Raw genomic sequence first — 22,300 nt, 5'->3', positions numbered from 1 at the left:
ACTGTAGCTTTATGCACCCTGCTGAAAAAAAAACAATAAAACCATTACAGAAAATTCTAATGGTTTCCATTAAAACACCAATAGGAACCATTAGCTTTACCATTAAAACCACTACACTGTAGTGTGTTTTGGGTCAAATTCCATTAGAACCAATACATAGAACCAATATACCAATACATACCATTAGAGACCAACAAAAACCAATAAAATTCCCAATAAAATCAATAAAACCATTAGAATTTTCTGTAATGGTTTTATTGTTGTTTTCAGCAGGGCAGTCTTGAAGATGGCAAAAACACTGGAATTCTGAACCCAGTCCTGGTGCGTCCCCAACACTGGACATTTTGGATAGATGCACCCTTGAAACCTAATTTAACCATTAAGCTTACTGGTATTGACTCTTCAACCTGTCCAAAAAAATTAATCGCCAAATTGTGCAGTGCTCAGGCACTGTACTATTATAAAAAATAGTCAGCAAACTTTAGTGAACCATGAATAGTTACTTCTTACTTCTAGTAGGAACCAGGTGGTCCTGAAGGGGGACATTATCATTCTTGATAGCCTTTCTTGACAAAATCCAAAATTTGGTTTTGCAGGTCTTGAAGATGTCAAAAACACACATATACAACTGTGATTCTTAACCAAGTCCTGGTGCATCCCCAACACTGGACATTACGAATGTCTCCATCCAACACTTGATTAAACCCACAAGCATACTATTGATTCTAGTCATTGACTGCTAGTATGAACATTTCTGGGGGGACATTTTCATTCTGAATAGCATTTTTTAGACAAACATTAACCAGTAAAAGCTCTTAAAAAAGCTTTATCAGTTTATAACCTGTTACACATCTACTGAATGTAACAGGCGTGCTTCAAAACGATTGAAAGCTATCAGGTGGACAGACAGGCCATTGTTAGCCGTGAGTGTCTTTTAGTGATTGTTGTGTTAATGGGCCCTACTCTTTGTTCGTGCTCAGCGTGTCTTTTCTTCAAGTATCCAGAGTCTAGTCTCATCATGTCAGTCGATAGTTGGTAATCACGATTCTGTCCTACAAAACTACCGACCCCATTTCCTCTTAGCCATCCTTTCTCAAATGTCTGAATAAATCTGTATTCGGTTACACGGACGGGACGCAAGAGGCATTGAATTTAATTGCATCCTTGTTAATAATTGATATAAGTTGAGGTGTAGTTTGTTAACTTACTATATCTTTTCCTTTGCTTTAATTAAGTAATCAACGCCTTGCAGTATAAAACACACATAAAAGCGCACAAACCAAAACTGAAACGGCTTTAAACTGGAAAAAATATGTTTAACTGTACTTTGAGTGGAAAAAAATGGTGAAAATTTAGTTCGGGGACTCGGGCACACTAGTGGCCCTCAACAAACTTCCAAGGTGGAATTAAGATTATTTAAAATAATGCGTTTAAAAAAGACAAACACGTATTAAAATAAACTGAAGATTTTTATTTGTTATGCAAAACTCAAGAATATTTTATTGGGTATACATTGTGAGTGCTTGAAGTATCTTTGTGGGTATTTGGAGGTCAAAAGGGTTACTCTCTTGAATTGAGCATCTTGCACGCTTCGTTTCGTCAGGCTTTAGGACCCTGCGGACTCTCAATCATTGAACGAATGGCACCTGTTGCGTTCAAAGGGAAGCCGGGAGGCTAGCGCGACTGGTCGCGTGAACGCATCGCGCGCACGGTTCTAATCAAACACCTAAAAAAACTCAAGAGTAACAGCCGAAACTCAACAGCCGAACAAACCCTCTCGTGATAGACGAAGCAACGCTACTATTATCAATATTATCTGACCTCAGGAAGCAGCACGTGATTGACTAATCTTTATACAGGTAAACTTTAAAGATTTTATCAAATGAGTGTTTTATTCATTTCGACTCGTTTGCTTGGTCAGCACATCACGTCGGTTGTCATCGAGATCCACCTCAGGGTGTTTCAACCTCTCAATGATTTGAGTAGATTTCATCTTCTTGTTAATATCAAATATTGCGTTCAAAGACACGGAAAGTAGTTGGTCGTGTTAGTCTTATTATTTTTGATCGACATTGTGTTGCTAAAGTATGTATGTATAGTGTATGTTAATGTAAACTATACGCTCTATTCATAGCGCACTTCCTTTTTCTATCTATTCAAATAAGTTTCATTACATCTGTCATGTTGCGTGGCATTCAGTGTTTTTCTTTGAGGAAGTGCTTGACGTTTACGTTTAGTGTGATGCATCCTAAATGTTACGTCACAAATGTCAATTGAAGCATATAAGTATGTAGACTATTTATTTCGTATTTATGTAGAAAAACCGGTTTGGGGTTGAGTGATTGGGAAAGTATCGAGACACCCATGCGGAAAAAACAGAAGTTGTTTGTCTGTGTTGGCCATCGGCTGTCTTGGGATTTGTGATGTAGATGTTTTTAATAGACTGGTGCCATGGGTACTGTGAAGCATCAGAGTGTGATTCATTTAAAACCATTGTGATATGGTTTCACAATACAGAATAGTATTGTATTGATATTAACAGACTTGTTGTGAGTTGTGGGTGATGTTCTGTGAAATGGATCAAAGTTGACGTGTCACTTGAAGTGTACTTATGCAAAGCTTTAAATGTCTCCATTAAAATAAGTTGAAGTGTTTGAGTAACCTGTGCCACGTGGATCAAGAAGGATAAGGTGCAGTAAGGTGTGTGTTTGTTTGCTCTGTTACTGTGCTCCATGTAAGACTTTCCCTGTTAAATTACAACTTTTCCTTTTATACCGTCACATTCATTATTATTTAATCTAACTTGTAAATCTTTCATTTCACAGGAGTTCGTTTCCATCCGTCCGGCAGAATGCGTCTCATAAGGCGGCGTATCTCCCCTCTCAAGCTTGCCATTTTGGGTGGCACGCTTTTTATGGTGGTCCTCGTGGTTCTCCAGAGAGACGTCGGCAGCAGTTCCCTACAGGACCCCTGGCTGCGAGATCTCTCTGACAAAAAAGAAAGAGTGTTCGAGATGGTCCGCGGGGCGGTCAACAACTTCGGTTTCCAGATCGGAGCTCCGCAGCCCCCGCCGGTTGAGATTGAGCCCACCCCTGACAAACAATGTCCTCCGGGCTTCTACACTCAAGGGGACCTTAAACCTTGGATAGAGAGACCACCCCAGGACCCTCAGGCTCCTGGAGCTGACGGCGCGGCCTTCCAGAAGGCCAGCATGTCTCCGGAAGAGGAGAAGGAAAAAGAGGAGGGCATGACCAGGCACTGCTTTAACCAGTTTGCTAGTGACCGGATCTCCTTGCACCGCAGTCTCGGTGATGACACCCGTCCCCCCGAGTAAGAATGGCTACATTGTTAGCCACCACCACGAGAAGCAACAATACTTTCAATTCAACGTCAATAGTGCCCTTCCTCATATGTAAAAATTTAATGGATAGAAGCTATGACGTGCTTTATAATGTTTGCTTGCTTTTATACGCCCATAATTAACTTTGATCTTTGGCACAGAAACTTAAGGTGTGGACTGTACCATTGATATCAGTGTTGGGACTGAGGCCACGTACAGTAAATGCTGCCCAAACACACTCATTGTAGATTAGAGTCTTTAATGCTCTACGGCTTTTTTAATCTGACCTTCACCTGTTGCATTCACACCGCTCTTTAAACTAGGCGGAGGCTTTATTTTTCAAATTATATCTTATCATGTTTATAGTCTTTGTTGAGTATCAGGCAACCAGCAACTTGTTTAAATGGATAGTTTACCCAAAACTCTCATTTACTCACCCTTAAGTTGTTCCAACCTGTACACATTTTTTTTGTTCTGCTGAACACAATGGAAGATATTTTGAACAATGTTTGTAACCATTTTGGAGCACCATTGGCTTCTATAGTATTTTCTTTTTTTACTATGGAAGTCAATGGTGCTCCAAAACTGCCTGGTTATTACAAACATTCCTCATAAAACTTTTGTGTTCAGAAATGTATACAAATTTAAAACAACATGAATATGAGTAAGTTATTACTAAATTTTCATTTTTGGGTGAACTATCCCTTTGAGACATGCAACATTTTATACTACTAACTAATGCTATAATTGTGTTTTACTTTTTTATAATGTGTTTTTATCCAGCACATAGGCTTAAGGTTGCTGGGTGATATTAAGTTTCTTTCTAATATAATTTCTGCTTGCTTCAGGTGTGTCGAGCGAAAGTTTCGCCGGTGTCCTCAGCTTCCCACCACAAGCGTGATCATCGTTTTCCACAATGAAGCATGGTCGACACTTCTACGTACCGTGTACAGCGTGCTGCACACCTCGCCGGCGGTTTTCCTTAAAGAAATCATAATGGTGGATGATGCCAGCACAGCAGGTGGGCACAGCTTTACCAGCTGCTTCTGTAAAAATTAACTACCATTTAAAATGGAATGTATCCTGTAGTTGTATAATACTATGTAAGGAATAATTGACGATGGGTCGTTGAATATTTCAAAAATAATCCACACCCAAGGTCGTAGTTACACTGCAGGTACCATTATTTTAAAATTTTTGTCATGGGAATGTTAGGAAGTGACGTGATTATGCGACGTGAACATCAATCAAAAGTTGCAAACCGTTTTGGCAAGTTCCCGCAATTTTGGCAAGTTCCCGCAATTTTGGCAAGTTCCCGCAATTTTGGCAAGTTCCCGCAATTTTGGCAAGTTCCCGCAATTTTGGCAAGTTCCCGCAATTTTGGCAAGTTCCCGCAATTTTGGCAAGTTCCCGCAATTTTGGCAATTTTGGCAAGTTCCCTCAATTTTGGCAAGTTCCCGCAATTTCATAGCATAAAATTGCATAAATATCCTGCATATTCCTTCGCATTTTTTAAGAAAACGTCAAATGTTTCCAACATGTACTAATCCTGACAATTTTACTGTTCTTGTGTAAAGATTCACCCTTAAAGGAGTAGTCCATTTTCTTAAAAAAATCCAGATAATTTTATTTTGAGACATTTGACAGTTTAGGTGTGCGTTTATTGAAAAATAATGCATACCCGTTGGACATTTCTCGACCAATCAGAATAAAGCATTCAACAGCCCCGTGGTATAAACGATGTTAATCCATGTACTCAAACGGAATTTACAGGTGCATGCTGTCTTTAATATGTTCTGTTGTAGCGAATTTACTGATACTTTAAACTGGTAAACAAACGTGAACCTAATTAATTTCAAATTTACAAGCAAGATTTGAACTCGCTGTCCATTGCTCTTAAAGGGGCCATATCATGAAAATCCGACTTTTCATGTTTAAGTGCTATAATTGGGTCCCCAGTGCTTGTATCAACCTAGAAAATGTGAAAAAGATCAACCCAGTAACTTAGTTTTGGTAACCATTCTCTGCAAGCATGTGAAAAAATAGGTGAAATTTGGCTCCCATTGTGATGTCATAAGGGGATCTTATTATAATAATAATAATAATACTACCCTTAATCTGCACTCTTCAACCACGGACTGCCACTTATTGCAGAAAGAAAAAATATTTGACAGCACAATTGAGTTTTAATGTCAACAAACCATCATCATTGTGATAAGTGTTTGCATTTCATCAGCTCATTTGCATTTTAAAGGACACTCCCAAAACGGCAAAGTTGCTCACACCTACAAAGTGGCAATTTTAACATGCTAAAATAATTATCTATATGGTATTTTGGGCTAAAACGTGACATATATGTACTTTGGGGACACCAAAGATTTAGTTGACATATTAAAAAGTCTTGTGACATGTCCCCTTTAAGGCAAGAAATGATTGACATGTTTTAAGGTGGTGCTTGAGCCTAGACATCTACTGTAAAATCGCATCTGATTCTATAGTGTCACTTATCAGATCACTGTTTATTTTCCAGTCAACAGAAAAGCTTGTGAGGTATTGAAGAGAGATTAATCAGAGGTTTCTAAAAATATGTGTTCTTTAAATCACCAAAAGGAATTGCAGATAATGCTCCGTTGTGCTAATGATAATGCAGAGATAAAGGAAACGTGTCTGTTCGCTTGAAGAACTCCCTTACCACAGGAAATGTTTCGTCACTGCTCTGAAGGTCTGTTTATTTTTGGATACAGAAATGTGTCACGTCGAGTGGATGTCTTTAAGTTACAGTTGAGTCGAGACATTTTTGACAGCAACTGAGCAAATGTCAGCAATTTGACAGCAATTTCATGCAAATGTCATCATTACCATGAAAATGTACATTTTTACCAAAAGTTTTCAATCGTACTGATATCTCCGATATCAATATTAAGTGGCTTAAAGGTACAATGTGTAATGTTTTAGGAGGATCTAATGACAGTAATCCAATACATAATCATGTTTTCAGTGGTGTATAAAGATCTTGCATAATATTATGTTTGTGTTATCTTTTAATCAGCCGTTTTTATCACACACGCCCTAAACAGACAAACTGCTCTACAGAGCGCATTACTATGTTGTAACAGATGAAAATGCGTTTGTCCTGTGACGGCTACTGTAGCTTCTATGCCTGCGTCTGAACAGCATACTGTACAGTATGTACTAAATAAGATAATTAAGTACTTACTTACTGACCGTTAAAACAATAGGTACTGTATAGTATGAATAATGGTGGTATAAATGCGATTCAGACATACTACATCCGCCATGTTGATACATCACGTGACATATGTCGTCATTACGCATCGCCGACAACACCTCTTCTTCGTTGGATAACTCCTGTTCTGGGGCATCATGAGATAGTAAAGTGTCTGTGATGTCATATGCACACTTCAAAATCTAAAATCGGAAGTAGTATGTTATCCGGGTACTTTTCGCACACTGTTTTTGGAATACTATTATATGTATTCGGACATACTACTCGCCTCACCTACTGCTTTTTGCTTACTGTATAGTATGGAACTAGGCAGTTTCGGACGCTGCATCAGTGTTTCGAAAGGGAGGGGCGAGCAGTGGACTAAGGCGTTAGTTCAAATTCGCAACCTCACCACTAGATACCGCTGAAGTCTACACACTGCACCTTTAAATACCAACGCGAGGTGTCTGCTTGTTTTAAAACTTTTCCATAGTTTGGTAAGTGCAGCTTTCAGAATTGTCACATCCATAACGCCGTTTCATCCTCATAAATGCGCAAACGAACATTAAAATAAAATAAATATTTTTTGTTTATTTTAAGTGCCTTCTCCATTTGTTGGGTATTATTAAGTAGTCTCCCTAACATTTGTCCATTTTTGTCATTTATGTATTTCCATTATCTAAAACCGAAAACATGATAGACTGATATTTTTCTAGACTTTTCTAGTCTAGACTCGATCATCAGGAGTTTAGGAAAATATAAACGGATATAATATACTGCTAATAAATACACTCTCTAAGCAATTCAAATTATGAATTAAATTGTCACATCTATATTTCTATATCTATATCTATGTATCTATATCTCTATACTGTATCTATATCTCTCTATATCTCTATCTATATCTCTATCTATCTCTATATCTCTATATATCTATATATCTCTATTAGGGCTGTCACAATGATTAAAGGTGCAGTGTGTAATTTTAAGAAGGATCTCTTGACAGAAATGCAATATAATATACAAAACTACGTTATTATGGGTGTATAAAGACCTTTTTATAATGAATCGTTATGTTTTTATTACTTAAGAATGAGATGTTTTTATCTACATGCACGAGGGTCCCCTTATGTGACAGTCGCCATTTTGTGCCACCACAAAAATGTCTCCGATATGTTTTTCCGGTGGCGGCTTCTCTATGCGTTTCAAAATCGAGGGGTGAGCTGAGCCGTTGGTTGCAATTCGCAACCTCACCACTAGATGCTGCTAAATTTTACATACTGCACCTTTAAATATTTGTCTCATCGCGATTGTTTGACCTAATCGTGATGATTTCAGATCATCGCAATGATTGCACATCTCTCTAAAAAAACACAAGGGGGAGCGCCTGTATAAACGAGACAGTATCAGATTACTTTTAAATATGTGTTATGTGTATTAATATTTACTGCCAGGTAAACCTAGCAAAATATTTAATTTTAATAATCACAACAATATGTGAAAATTATTTCATAAACAAAACAATATAAGAATTAAATGTCAAAGCAATAAAATAGACAATTAATTGCCATAATCCCTAAAACAAGCAATTAATCACCACAATTTGGTGATTGGCAATTAACTTTCAGCCAAATTTCATTATTGTGACAGCCCTATATCTCTATATATCTATCTCTCTATATATCTATCTCTATATATGTATAGAGATAGATATTTAAAAGATATATAAACCGTTATTCTCCTGTGAAAGGCTCATATGTGAATTCATATACGTATCAGCCCATCCAAAACTTTGATCTCTTTAAATGGAAAAAGCATCAGAGATTTTATCTCCATTACGTCTTTTCTAACTTCTGCATTTTTGCAGACCACCTACAGAGTAAACTGGATGAGTATGTGAAGTCGCTGAAGATCGTGAAGGTTGTGCGTCAGCCTGAGAGGAAGGGACTGATCACGGCCAGACTTCTGGGGGCAAGCAAAGCTCAGGGAGATATCCTTACCTTCCTGGATGCCCATTGTACGTATACACATTATTGCTCCTTATGTCACTTTGTCATCTCACGAGGTGTACCGGTTTCTGTTTGAACATAATTAAATGCTGCCAATCTTGTTACACTTTTGGAATGGACGGGTGAACGTGTGGAAGGAACCTGCTGTTCGGGTGCTCCTCCCACGACGTTTGCAAAGTTATGCAGCATGACAAAGAGCTAGTCTTTGATGCTTATCTCGTTCACGTAAAACCTTTGTTGGAAATATTGAGTAATATCGAAGGTTCATGACACAACACCTCATATGAAATATTTCTCATTTTACCTTCAGTAAAAGAGTTGAAATATGAGATGCTTCATCCCGGCTTATTTGCTTAAGTAAGGAGTAAATTTACAAAACCCTCCAGCTATTTTGTTTTCTCATTTGTTTTGTCATTTAAAGGCGAGTGCTTCCACGGTTGGCTTGAGCCACTCCTGGCTCGTATTGTGGAGGAACCCACTGCGGTGGTGAGCCCCGAAATCACGACCATCGATTTAAACAGCTTCCAGTTTCACAAACCCGTGCCGACTGCCCGTGCCCACAACAGAGGCAACTTCGACTGGAGTCTCACGTTCGGCTGGGAATCAATTCCAGCCTATGAAAATGCTAAACGCAAGGATGAGACGTATCCTGTAAAGTGAGTTTGTGTTTACTCTCAATTATAACACTGTAAACACTGGGGTGTATACGTTTTTACAGCTGTATTTAAACATGCGATACAGCAATGCATTGGCACCACAAAGGACATGCATACTAATCAAATGTAGCCTATAACTTGAATGCACTTGTAATTAAATAAGTACATTTTTTTCCAAATGCATAAAATGTAATTGCACGACAGACCAGCTGTCAAACTGATTTTCATAAATGTAATTACTTAGTTGTTCATTTGATACTCAACACGGGTAGCCTTTATATTTGCGGTTGCTCTCAATATGTATTTAGTTACATCTACAGTTACATCTATTCAAGACTACTTAAGGTTGCAGTTCTCTGTATAAAACACCTGTCGTGTTAAATTTTCCAACAATAGTTAGTATTCAGTAGGGCTTGACCGACAGTTCTTGTATTTCTTTTCTCCCCATCAGAACACCAACTTTTGCTGGTGGCTTGTTTTCTATATCCAAGGCCTACTTTGAGAAAATTGGGACCTACGATGACAAAATGGAGATTTGGGGTGGTGAAAATGTCGAGATGTCTTTTAGGGTTAGTTCTCCAAATTTGATTGCGTTACTGCATTTTAACTGTAACTGTGTTATGAAATAATGATGCAAGTTATCTTTTATAAATGATATCAATGTTTGTGTTGTGTTATGTTATGTCAGGTGTGGCAGTGCGGTGGACAGTTGGAGATAATTCCTTGTTCTGTTGTGGGTCACGTCTTCCGCACCAAGAGTCCTCACACTTTCCCCAAAGGTACAGAGGTCATTACACGTAATCAAGTGCGTCTGGCTGAGGTGTGGATGGACGACTACAAGCTGATTTACTATCGACGCAATCAAAATGCTGCTAAAATGGCCAAGGATGTAAGAAATGCTTTCACTTTCATATTAAAGCAACAATATGCAGTTTCCATGTAAAAATGACTTACAGCTCCCCCATGTGGTTGAAAAGCGCAACATTGCCTGGTATCAGACACTCTTCTGCAGGCAGGAGGAGGGGCGGGGCTGTGTGCTCTACCCTCCACCGCCACTTTCAGAGTGTGCTTGTAGCAGCTAGGAGGCTGCTCAGGTTGCAGCAACAGTACAATTTGTCCAGTTAAAAGTTGTTCTATCACTGAAATAATTTTAGAGACATTATTAAAAGGTAAAAAACTACATAGTGTTGCTTTAAAGCGGTGGTCACCAGTCCTGGTCCTGGAGGGTTGGTGCTAATTAGGGGGCTTCAGGTATGTGTGATTAGGGTTGGAGCTAAACTCTGCCGAGACACCGGCCCTCCAGGACCAGGATTGGTGACCACTGCTTTAAAGGGATAGTTCACCCCAAAAAATACTTTTTTTTTGTCATTTATACCCCGTTTACACGAAGGAAAAACGCATATTCTTCCCTGCGGTTTGGCCTCAGTCATTTACACGAAAACCGCGTTTTTATTACAGAAAACGATTATTTCTAAAACCTCCGGCCAAAGTGGATATTTCTGATTTCCCCGGTTATGTGTTGCCGTGTCAACTGGGAGAAACGGGGTTTTAGGTTCTTAAACGTCACATTTTGCGTCAGAAAATGTTTAACGTCATGAGAGCGCCATTACAGTTTGTTTGGCTACTGATCAATCAGGTTTATGTTGGCTGAATCCCGGGCCGCATACTTCCATACTATATAGTATGTAAAAAGCGCTACTTTGCATACTATATAGTATGGAAGTGGGCGGTTTGGAATTCAGCCCATGTTTGCTGTTATGAAAGGAACAGGAAGTCGCTCGTGTTCTTCGTTGGTGTCGATTCTGACGATTTTGATTGGCTTGCATGGCTGTATTCCCCTTCCTACACTGCCTCCCACAGGTTTGGCATAGTTATTATGCCGCTTGACGGCGTATTTATGCGGGTTTATGTAAATGGAACGTTTTTTTGAAAACAATGTTGTGTGCACGATGTTATTATTGAAAACGGAGGCGGGAAAGTATTCGTTTCTCAAAATACCCGGCGATGTGTAAATGTAGCCTTACTCAAGTTATATACATTTCTTTGTTCTGCTAAACAAATAAAGATATTTTGAAAAATGGTTGTAACCAAGCAGATCTGGGGCACCATTGACTTCAACAATAATAGGAAAAACTGGTACTGTGGAGGTCAATGGTGCCCCAGACCTGTTTGGTTATAAACATTTTCCAAATTCAGAACAAAGAAATGGAACGGGTTTGGAACAACTTGAAGGTGAATAAATGATGACAAAATTTAAATTTTTGTCTGAACCGTCCCTTTAAATATTTGTGGTCATGCATCTGCTAGCATGTGAACACTTATGTGATTTTGCTTTATTTATTGTCGCATAGAAAAACTACGGTGATATATCGGACCGTCTAAAACTCAGAGAAACGTTACAGTGCAAGAACTTTACTTGGTTCCTAAACACCATCTATCCAGAGGCTTTTGTGCCTGATCTTACCCCGATTAAGTATGGAGCCGTAAGTATTTTTTTCTTCAAGGCAATAAATGATACATTTAAAGGAAAACACCACAGTTTTTCAATATTTTATTATGTTCTTACCTCAACTTAGATGAATTAATACTTATCTTTTTTCAATGCGTGCACTTTTAATCTTTGTACAGCTCTTTGTGAATGTGTTAGCATTTAGCCTAGCCCCATTCATTCCTATGGCTCCAAATAAAAGTTTTATTTTGTGCCACCATATTTACTCATGTAACTACTCATTTAAATCGGGAAAACATGAAAGTGTTTGGTGGCTTCTAAATTCATCCCTGTTTGGATCCTAAGGAATGAATGGGGCTAAGCTAAATGCTAACACATTCACAAGGCGCTGTACAAAGATTAAGTGCACGCATTTAATAAAGATGGCTATGTATTAATTCGGTAAGAACATAGTAAAATATTGAAAAACAGTGCTGTTTTCCTTTAATCCAGACTGGAGTCAAACATTAATTTTCAATTTTTTTATTGTGTTTAGCTAAAGAACAGTGGATCACAGCAATGTCTGGATGTTGGAGAAAATAACAATGGTGGAAAGGCTATGATTATGTACACGTGTCACAACATGGGTGGTAATCAGGTACAGAAACAGTGTTATGCCATAATAAAGCACTATTATTCAAACATGTTCGATATAAATGTCATAATACCTGGAAAAGAGGTTTGAGTATTTCTAGTAAAGTGTAAGATAAATATTGATTTGAATGTGAAGTCCTTAAGCATGTTGTTGTTGTTTTTTCAGTACTTTGAATATTCATCACACAACGAGCTGCGGCACAACATAGGAAAGCAGCTCTGTTTGCATGCGACACATTACCCAGAGCAAGTGAAGATTGAACTCTGCACATTAAAGGGCAAAGGCACCAGCCAGGCTCCTGAACAAGAGTGGGTGTTTACAGAAGTAAGTGGTGTTCTGACTATGTATGCGTCATATTCGGCATTTCGCCACATAAAGACTTGTGTGCTTTAATATTTTTCTGTATTATTCATCATTTATGTTACTATATGGGTCATGTTGTAACGGCTAAAACGTTCCGTATTTTTAATGGCATGCAGGTGTCAAGACCACACATCGCCACCTACTGTCTGTGTGCATTTATAACTCATCTTCTGTTTTGCATCATTTTACGGTCTACTGAATGAATACTTGTTAACCTTTTGCATCTTTCGGATGTCATGTATTGTGATGGTGGCATCTGAGTAAAAGATGTTAATGTTAATTTCACATTCATATAGCCAATCGCAGTGTTAATCTATTACACCATGCATGTGTTTATAGTCGGGGTACCCTTTAAAGGGACACTCCACTTTTTTGGAAAGCATGCTCGTTTTCCAGCTCCCCTGGAGTTGAACGTTTGGTTCTTGCTGTTTTGGGATCTATTCGGCTGATCTCCGGGTCTGGCGCTAGCACTTTTAGCATAGCTTAGCATAATCCATTGAATCTGATTAGACCATTAGCATCACGCTAAAAAAATAACCAAAGAGTTTTGATATTTTTACTATTTAAAACTTGACTCTTCTGTAGTTACATCGTGTACTAAGACCGACGGGAAATTAAGAGTTGTGATTTTCTGGGCCGATATGGTTGGGAACTGTACTCTCATTCTGTCGTAATAATCAAGGACTTTGCTAATGTAACATGGCTATGTAGTGATATTACGCACTGCCCAAAAATAGTCCCCTTATTTGCTTTCGATGGTGGGGGACTATTTTCAGGCAGTGCGTAATATCAGAAAAATATAAAAACTCTTTGGTTATTTTTTTGTGCGATGCTAATGGTCTAATCAGATTCAATGGATTATGCAAAGCTATGCTAAAATGGTACCGCCAGACCCAGAGATCAGCTGAATGGATTCCAAATCAGTAAAAATCAAATGTTTAACTCTAGGGGAGCTGGAAAATTAGCACTTTAAAAAAAAAAAAGTGGAGTGTCCCTTTAACATTAGCTAATACACAATGAACAATTTCTTTATTTTTAACAAAGATTGACCCGTTTATTTAGATGATTCATTTTGCATCCTATTGTTTCTTCTCTCTCAGGATCATCTATTAAAGAATCCCGGCTCTGGAAAGTGTCTCCACCTTAAAGGCAATCAGATAGTAATGAGTCCTTGCAATCCAGTAGACCTTCACCAGCACTGGGCTTTCAATTGAACTCGCACTCCAACCAAGAGGCAAGGACGTTCACTCCCATAAGACCCAATTGGGAGAGCCAGCAGTCACGGCTCGGGCTGAAATAAGTCTGACTATTGTAAGCCTGACTGGAAGTGTATTGGATAGATTATATATCCATAAGCTACCAAAAGACATTGCGATGGTACTTGGGTCAGGACGCAAATGCAGATCATGCACATCAAACCCACTGAAGCGTTGAAAAGTGAACAGTTCAGCAGCAACAGTGTTTACTGATGGCTATACATTTTATTGACTGTTTAATTATGAATCCTGCTGCTTTTTTAATGGTGTAGGTTTTATTTATTTATAAAGAAGTGGACATTTGTTCGTGTTAAGGCCCTTGAGTGGCCATTCTTGCCAATGCTGTGTGGGTTTTGTCTGAATTGAATAATTTGCACCTGCTGCAGGGAATAAGGGGTTGCCTTTCAAATGCAGGACCAGTTTTTTTGGTCCCTCTTTAGTCTCTTGGAACTTGAACCATCAGTATGTGTAATGTAAATAATGTCATTTATGTGCGATTGCAGAGGGATGATGTCTTTTTGGGAGTGTGACTCTAAAGCTGTATGAATTCACCTAAAACTGTTTATAAATGTTAAGTTTATTGTTCTTTATCAAACTTAAATACACGACTTTTGCAAGTCTGTAGTATTTTGAAAATTTCAATATAATTTATGAACGTTTAGATGTGTGATTGTTATTCATTGCTGGTATTCACAAATTATTTTTGGTGTTTGGTTTCATTGCAAAAGCCTCGGTCACCACATATTCAGCCAAAAGAAAAGTTGTTACATTAAAAGTGATATTGACCACAGCCAAAAAAACAACAAAACGTTACCTTGACTGAATTAACTTTTTCTAACAGAGTTAACAATTGTAACAGGTTTAGGAAGTGATGGTACTTAGATTCACCAGTAGGGGGCATGCAAACACATGGTTCGCCTTATGAAGATTGTAAAAGAAACTTGAAAGCTGAAGGTGCTTCCTGGAAATTGAAAATTTAAGGTGGTTCCTGGAACTGGAATACTTAAGGTGGTTCCTGGAAATTGCGTGGGAGTTAGTGCTTTTTAACCAGCATGTTAGGTCTTATTTTGTGAGCAGGATTTACATTTTAAACTCGAGTGCAGTGTGTGTATTGGCTGTTAAGGCTGCTTTATTTAACCTTTATATCTTTTCAGATAACTATATGATAACCAATTAAACATGTGTTACAAGGATCGTTTTAAACTACTAATAAATAATATTAGACTTCACTTATCCAATATACATAATTCACACACTATATATGAAGAGTTTGGTTCCAAAACGAGATAATTCTTTTTAGATTAGATAAATCTCGTTTTTTTATCAATTAATATCAATCAAACTGCAGTTGGTTTGTTTTTATTTAAACCTTCATAACTAAACAAATACAGCTAAGTAGCACAATAAAACAAGGTCTCGTTTTGGAACCAAACGCTTCATGTTAATATATTTATATATATTTAAATTTATGTGAGCTATATTTTGCTGGAAACTATGACTAATAACTTTACAGTATATGATCAGTAGGTCTTGTACTGTCAGAAGAAAATGTCAATAAATTGTCTTTATTTGTCACTGGGGTACCCTTTGAAAAAGTATAGGCTACCTTTGCACCTAAAGAGTTCATATTAGTATGAGGCACATATTAGTAGGGATGCACCGATATGAAAATTTTGGCCGATACCGATAACTCTTTATATTTGGGGGCCGATGGCCGATAACCTATTATATATATATATATATATATATATATATATATATAGGCCGATAAATATTCATATTATTTTCACAATGAAAAACTCCCAGACCGCGGACATCTTGTCTTTGCGCTACTCTTCTTAAGCCGCAACACGTGTCATCTTCGTGCTATGTCACAGAAAGCACCAATCAAAACTCCACATGGCCAGCAATGAGCAAGTGAAGTGGTTCAACAAAAATAAGCAGTTATCGGCCGATAACGCTGTGTCGGCCGATATATCGTGCATCCCTACATATAAGTACTAAATACATAACTGTACCTTAATGGTGTATTAGGAGCTTTTTAAAGAGTAATGTTCCAGTGACAAATTGGGACCGTTCTTGGACATTTTGGTATATTTACTACATAAACAATACTTTCACCCCAGATTACAACATAAATACCACAAAACCAGACATTTGTTATGCTAGGTTACTGTGTGTATAGTACGTCTATAAATATATACTGTATATCTTATAGGCCTAAATGAAAACAATTAATCTTATTTTTCATGTAGTTTCCCCAATTAAAACAAGGTGATAAGCTACATGCTTGATCATTATACAAAGTTGTAGACAATATGCGGGACACCTGAGTTTACTTAAATATATTTCATGTAAATGTTAATCCATCACGACAAACTATATACCGCTGGAAATGGAAAAGAACATTTTAGCAGTAATAATAATGCAGTGGAATTTATTAATTTGTGACAAGAGTGTGCAGCAAACCAACACAAACCTATTTTTTTGTGATAATTGTATGTATAAAATAAAAACTATATTGCATTATTTTTATTTATTACAATAAATTTCAATATATTTATCCTCCAGACACTTTGGTAAAAGTGTTTTTATAGTTTTAGTTTTATAGTTTTTTTTATAGTTTTACACTTTAAAGTGTCTAAAACAAGACCAAAATTAGGCTTAGATGCCATTAATGTGAAGGTGTACATTACCTTTTCACCCCCACTTGAAAAAGGGCTGCGCCACATAAAGGGTTAGGTAGCGTGCACACCAAAAGCTTTTACGCCAATGGCCAGCGTATTTTTTTAATTGTTTCCAATGGAAACGCTGCGTTTTTCCAAAAAGCCCGCTGCTGGCAGTTTTTTTCCGCACTGAAAGCCGGCACAAAGCGCTGAAAGTTACAAAAATATTCAACTTTGGACGAAAAGCTCAGCTCGTCAATGTCAGCTCTCACACGGCCGTCCAATCACAATCTATTAGGGGCTGGACACACCAAAGCTTTTACGCGCGCGGCCGGCGCATGTTTTCAATTGATTCCAATGAAAACACTGCGTTTTTCAAATAAGCAAGCAGCTAGCAGGTTTTTTCCGCGCTGAAAACCGGCGCTCTGGGTTTTTTTGCGCTCAGTGCTGAGCGTCGAGAGTTGAAAGAGATTTCAGCTACTCTGTCTTTTTGAAGACGCTGTGCTTCCATTGGAAACAATTAAAAACATACACCAGCATAAAAGCTTTTGGTGTGCGTGCCCCTTTATAAGTCTTTATACATACTTCAACAAGTGTGAGTATGTGAGATGAAGGTGCTGAGTCAGCACTGCTCACAATACTGTTTGTGTGTAAATGAAGAGGAAGTGTAGCTTGCTTTCTGTTTTAGTAAACTTGTAAAATAAGCATTTCACTTCCTCTTTTCACATGAATGATTCTTTTATAGCATATAATTGTATTTAATGTGGTTCACTTTATTCATGCTTCAGTTAAACTTACTGGCTTTATTACCTCATTCAACAAGTGTTATTGGACTAGGACAAAAATGAATTTAATTGTTTGCCTCCACATAAATACCTAGCTACTATTGTATTTCACTGTTTATTTATTTTATTCACTTTAGGAACTATGGATATCTGAAGCCCTAATCCAAAGACATTATTATCAGAAATACACTTTTCAAACATGAATTTGTCCACCACAATTATCAAGAAATGCAACCCTTCTGATAACTGTAGACAAATAATTTGTCTTTGGTTGTCATGTAGTTGTCTAAGAACAAACGTTTGCCCTAAAGGCATAGGGGCCACCATGACAGACCTGTTTAGGAAACTTTCTCAGAAGATAAAGGTCATATTTCTGAATAGATTTACTCAGAATAGATTTTTTTCTTCAAATATGGCATTTCTAGCCACTTTAGCTGAGGGATGATTTTTGTAGAAACTTCATTCTCAGAAAACAAGGTACAAGAAGATAGAAAAGCTGTCACTGGGGTGGCACCTTTTCACTTTTGTACCTATATTGGTACATTATTAGAGGTACATACTGGTATTTCAAAGGTACATAAAGTATCTAAAATGATACTAGGACGTTTTAAAAGGTACCGTCCCAGTGACAAATTTCGTACCTTTTTCTGAGAGTGTACTGTATTTTAGCATAAATAGTGTGTTTTGAACGATAACCAAGTGATGACAGTTCCACATATATAGTTTATATATTTATGACACTTGACCAATACACACTACACAGTCATGCATGCATGGGGTTACCACATTCACAAAAATGAGCTCGAAACCCATTGACACCCTGTATGTTCACATTCCTGTCAATCACTACATCTTTAAGAATGTTAATGGAATGAAGCTCCTCCCTTAAAGCTGTCCCATACATCAATCATACTGTTTGAAACACGTACAGAATTTGCCAGAAAATGTAGCTCCTCTGCTGAATGCACAATCTAGTCTCTAAAACTAAAAAAAATAGTTGTGCTGGGTGGACATAAACTGAATCTTAAAGGGGCCTAAACAAGCAAAGGCAATAGAAACAGTTACGCCAGATTGCACTAAAACATTGCATACAGTACATCTACTTTTTGCCCTGCAAAAATATTAAATAATTGAAATGAACAATTATAAAGTTACATACAAACAGCTGAAATAACCTTCTGGCAAATAAGCTTGCATGACATTATTGCATTTACATGTACAATATGTTACCCATCACACTGCCACATATAGTATTAACATTTGTTTTCTTTTATAAACCACTATTCATGAGATCATTCGTTGCGTTGAACACGTCTCTCTTTGTACAGTAGCTCCTCTATTCTTCACGGCATTGTTAAGCACCTGCTGATTCTTCAATGCCCCTGGCAAAGAGACGCACAAGCTGGCCATGAACTCTGTAGTGTGGAAAAAAGTAGAAGTGTTATTAATGTTATTAACATTTAAATGACATGATGCAAAGTTCTGGCTCTGAAACTCTTTTTAAACCCTCACTTGATATCTGCTTACATCATCAGAGCTGGATGTTAAATGCATACAATTACATAAAGTGAGATTTCTGATAAAGAGTGCTGGCGTAACACGGGATTCCCTTGAAAGATCTTTATCTTATGCAAATTCACTTGTATTGTGCAGAGAAGTTATTTTGGTTTGAATACCTTGTTAAAGGGCAAGATTAAAGTGTTTCAATAGCACCGCAAATGGTTTTCAGTAACACACATAATGATAAAATGTATATCTTGCGATGCAGCGTCTGCCAAATGCATAAATGTACATGTAATCCTGTAGTTTAAATTTGGGCTTGCCAGCGTGTACTTTTGCCAAAGATAAAACACTAGCTAGATTAGGGATGTCTTTTTTCTTTACATACAGTAAGCAAGCAATTATTTGACAGATTTAGGCCTGTTTTACAATGTACATATAAACCATAAAGGAACACTACGACTCCAACAGTCATTGTTGCTCTACACACAAAATAAAGCAATGGATCATTTTGAAATCTAATTTACATGGAGACCCAAGCATGGGTGTCAAATTTCCATTCAAATGTTAATAAACAGAACCTACCTGTATACTACAAGGCGTAGCTATAAACGACTGTCCAGACACTATCTGGATTTAGTCAAGAGTTGTGAGCCTGTCAATCTTGCATCAAGTCAGTCAGACAAACAGCTTGCTTCTTTATTTTGTGTTGTTTCTTAAAAGCTACATTAAAAATAACTGAAGAGCTCAGATGCAAAAGTCTGAGATAATATTATTAAAGGGGACATATCATGAAAATCTGACTTTTATTCATGTTTAAGTGCTATAATTGGGTCCACAGTGCTCCTATCAACCTATAAAATGTGAAAAAGATCAACCCAATAACTTAGTTCTGGTAAACAATTCTCTGCAAGCATGTGAAAAGTAGGTTATTAAAATCTGGCTGCACTTGTGATGTCAGAAGGGGATAATACCACCACTTAACCTCTTGAAAAGCACCCCCACTCTGGCCCAAACCATGAAAAGACCTACTTTCACTTAAACCATTTACTAAACCAATTAGAGTATAAGCACTGTGGTATCATTAAAAAAAGTTAGAGAGGCTGAAGTACATTGTAATATATATATATATATATATTTTTTTTTTTGCATAACATCTTTTTTAATACTAAAAATCTTAAAGTGGACATTCCACAAGACGTTTTTAAGATATTAAATAAATCTTTGATGTCCCCAGAGTACATATGTTAAGTTTTAGCTCAAAATGCCATATAGGTAATTTATTGTGGCATGTTAAAATAGGCACTTTATGGGTCTGAGCAAAAATGCACCGTTTTTGTGTGTATCCCTTTAAATCCAAATGAGCTGCTCAGGTGGGCGGAGTCTCAAGCGCTATCGCTGTAGTTTAGACAGAGCATCAGGGAGATTTTCTCACGAAAGAAGTTATGTAAGCGATGCTAAGCATTATATATTTGAACAAGTTTAAAAAATCAATCATCTGTTTTATGCATACTAAATACATGTTTATCTGCAGATGGGGAACATTGTGGAATAAAAATAAAGACTTTTAGGTTTTATACAGGCACAATGATTTTCAGCATGTTACAATAAAATACACGTCCACAAACACTCTTCAGCTTTACTGATACATGCACCAAATTAGTATTGTATGCAAGAATCTCAACCAAGGGCACAAGGATTTCTAATCGGTCCTCTTACCTGCATAAGATTTTGGTGTGAGGTAGAATTTCTCCATCGCAGTTCCACACAGACACTGAAGGAGGTTTAGTGCAGCAGGGTCCACACAGAAAACCTCTCTTCTTTTTCCTGCCGGTTTTCACAACTCCTCTCTCCTTCTGGACCGTGAGACACTGCTGCGAGGTACTTTTGTGCTGAGAGTTCACAAGTTTGTTGGGATCATCCAATACGCTCTCATCTGAGGTCTGTATTTCTCTCTCCGCCTCTTCCTCCTCCTCTTCTTCTTCTTCTTCTCCAGGTGGTAGAGAAAACCGAACCGCCTTGACGCGATGTACCTCGACGAAGGGCAGGTCAAACTAAAATGATGGATTCAGCAGTCAGTCGTGAGTTTATTCCAAAAGCACAAAGAACAGCTGCGGGAGTGTCACGTGGATTTACCTGATCTTGTGTGTTTGTGTGCCGGTGCAGGTATGTGAGGAAGCCCAGGGGGTTCGTTTGTCGCACCAGGATGAGATCCGCCGTCCCATCGGCCAGGTGAGCAGAGGGCGAGAGACCCGTCGGGCTCCGCGGGCATGAGCTTGACATACAGGTGAGATAGACACACTTGAACCTGCCTTCAATAGTGACCCATTCACCTAAGATGATGAGAAATGGTGAAGGTTAGGATGATATTATACTGTGACCCTGTCTGTGAAATCTAGGCTAAAGTTTTATTATCTAATTTGGATTAGGAGCATCAAAGTTTGACTTTGATCTTTGACATGACCTTACTCAATACTTAAAGGAATAATTCACCCAAAAATGAAAATTATGTTATTAATGACTCACCCTCATGTCGTTCCAAACTCGTAAGACCTCCGTTCATCTTCAGAACACAGTTTAAGACGTCCCACATTCAGTCCAAGAGCCTGTTGATCCTTCAGTGAAAATCTATGCACGGTACACTGTCCATGTCCAGAAAGGTAATAAAAACATCATCAAAGTAGTCCATGTGACATCAGTGGGTTAGTTAGAATGTGTTGAAGCATCGAAAATACATTTTGGTCCAAAAATAACAAAAATAAGTGCAGTGACGTGGATGATGGATGACATGGCTTATGTGTTATCTGGTGCGCCCCAGCTGTTTGGGTTTTTTTTGTGCGCCCAGGCTTCGTTTACAGTCTGAGGGAGGCGCACGCTGTAAGTTTGAAAAAAAACTTCGCAAACATGTCTGAGGATAACACGTTATCCGCGTCACTGCGCACATGCACTTCACAACAGACGCAAAGAGAAGACAATGCTGAATAAAGTCGTAATTTTTGTTATTTTTAGACCAAAATGCACTTTCGATGCTTCAACATTCCAACTGACCCACCGATGTCACATGAACCACCTCGATGATGGTTTTTTTTTACCCCTCTGGACATGGACAGCACACGGCACGTACATCTTCAATGGAGGGTCAGAAAGCTCTCAGACCAAACGCAAAACATCTTAAACTGTGTTCCGAAGATGGTCTGGTAAGAGTTTGGCACGACGTTTCTGGGTGAACTACCCCTTTAATAGTCAATATATTAAAGATATTAAGGTTATAATTTCACAAAATGTTCTTTACATTATCTAAGATGATTTCAGTGAGCATCACAAATAATGACTTTTCACAAATAATTCTTCCTCACTATTATCTCTCTGTTACCTTGTTTGGATTAATCAAGATTAAAACAGACAGATTCTTTGGA

General features: G+C 37.9%; 2 protein-coding genes across 2 annotated transcripts in view; one reads left to right on the top strand and one right to left on the bottom strand.

Moving 5' to 3' along the window:
* Positions 1-1,647: 1,647 nt before the first annotated feature.
* galnt6 (UDP-N-acetyl-alpha-D-galactosamine:polypeptide N-acetylgalactosaminyltransferase 6 (GalNAc-T6)) lies at positions 1,648-14,592 on the top strand. The gene is made up of 11 exons (XM_055188701.2): positions 1,648-1,859; positions 2,826-3,330; positions 4,189-4,361; positions 8,434-8,583; positions 8,997-9,231; positions 9,683-9,800; positions 9,920-10,120; positions 11,583-11,714; positions 12,216-12,317; positions 12,480-12,638; positions 13,778-14,592. The coding sequence occupies exons 2-11, from the start codon at positions 2,852-2,854 to the stop codon at positions 13,889-13,891; spliced, it is 1,863 nt and encodes a 620-aa protein (XP_055044676.2). The 5' UTR covers positions 1,648-1,859; positions 2,826-2,851; the 3' UTR covers positions 13,892-14,592.
* A 3,510-nt stretch (positions 14,593-18,102) lies between these two features.
* The window catches only part of LOC129431179 (ceramide kinase), a 15,824-nt gene continuing 11,626 nt past the window's right edge, over positions 18,103-22,300 (bottom strand). Inside the window, exons 11-13 of the mRNA XM_073875314.1 lie at positions 21,021-21,217; positions 20,604-20,938; positions 18,103-18,799 (exon numbers count right to left, since the gene is read on the bottom strand). Of these exons, the coding sequence (XP_073731415.1) occupies positions 18,739-18,799; positions 20,604-20,938; positions 21,021-21,217 (593 nt within the window). The 3' untranslated portion in view covers positions 18,103-18,738. The remainder of the gene's footprint in view (positions 18,800-20,603; positions 20,939-21,020; positions 21,218-22,300) is intronic.

This window comes from Misgurnus anguillicaudatus, chromosome 13, assembly GCF_027580225.2.
Source record: "Misgurnus anguillicaudatus chromosome 13, ASM2758022v2, whole genome shotgun sequence".
Lineage (NCBI taxonomy): Eukaryota > Metazoa > Chordata > Actinopteri > Cypriniformes > Cobitidae > Misgurnus > Misgurnus anguillicaudatus.
Note: the sequence above shows the minus strand (reverse complement) of the source record. Positions and strands in the feature narration are given on the sequence as shown.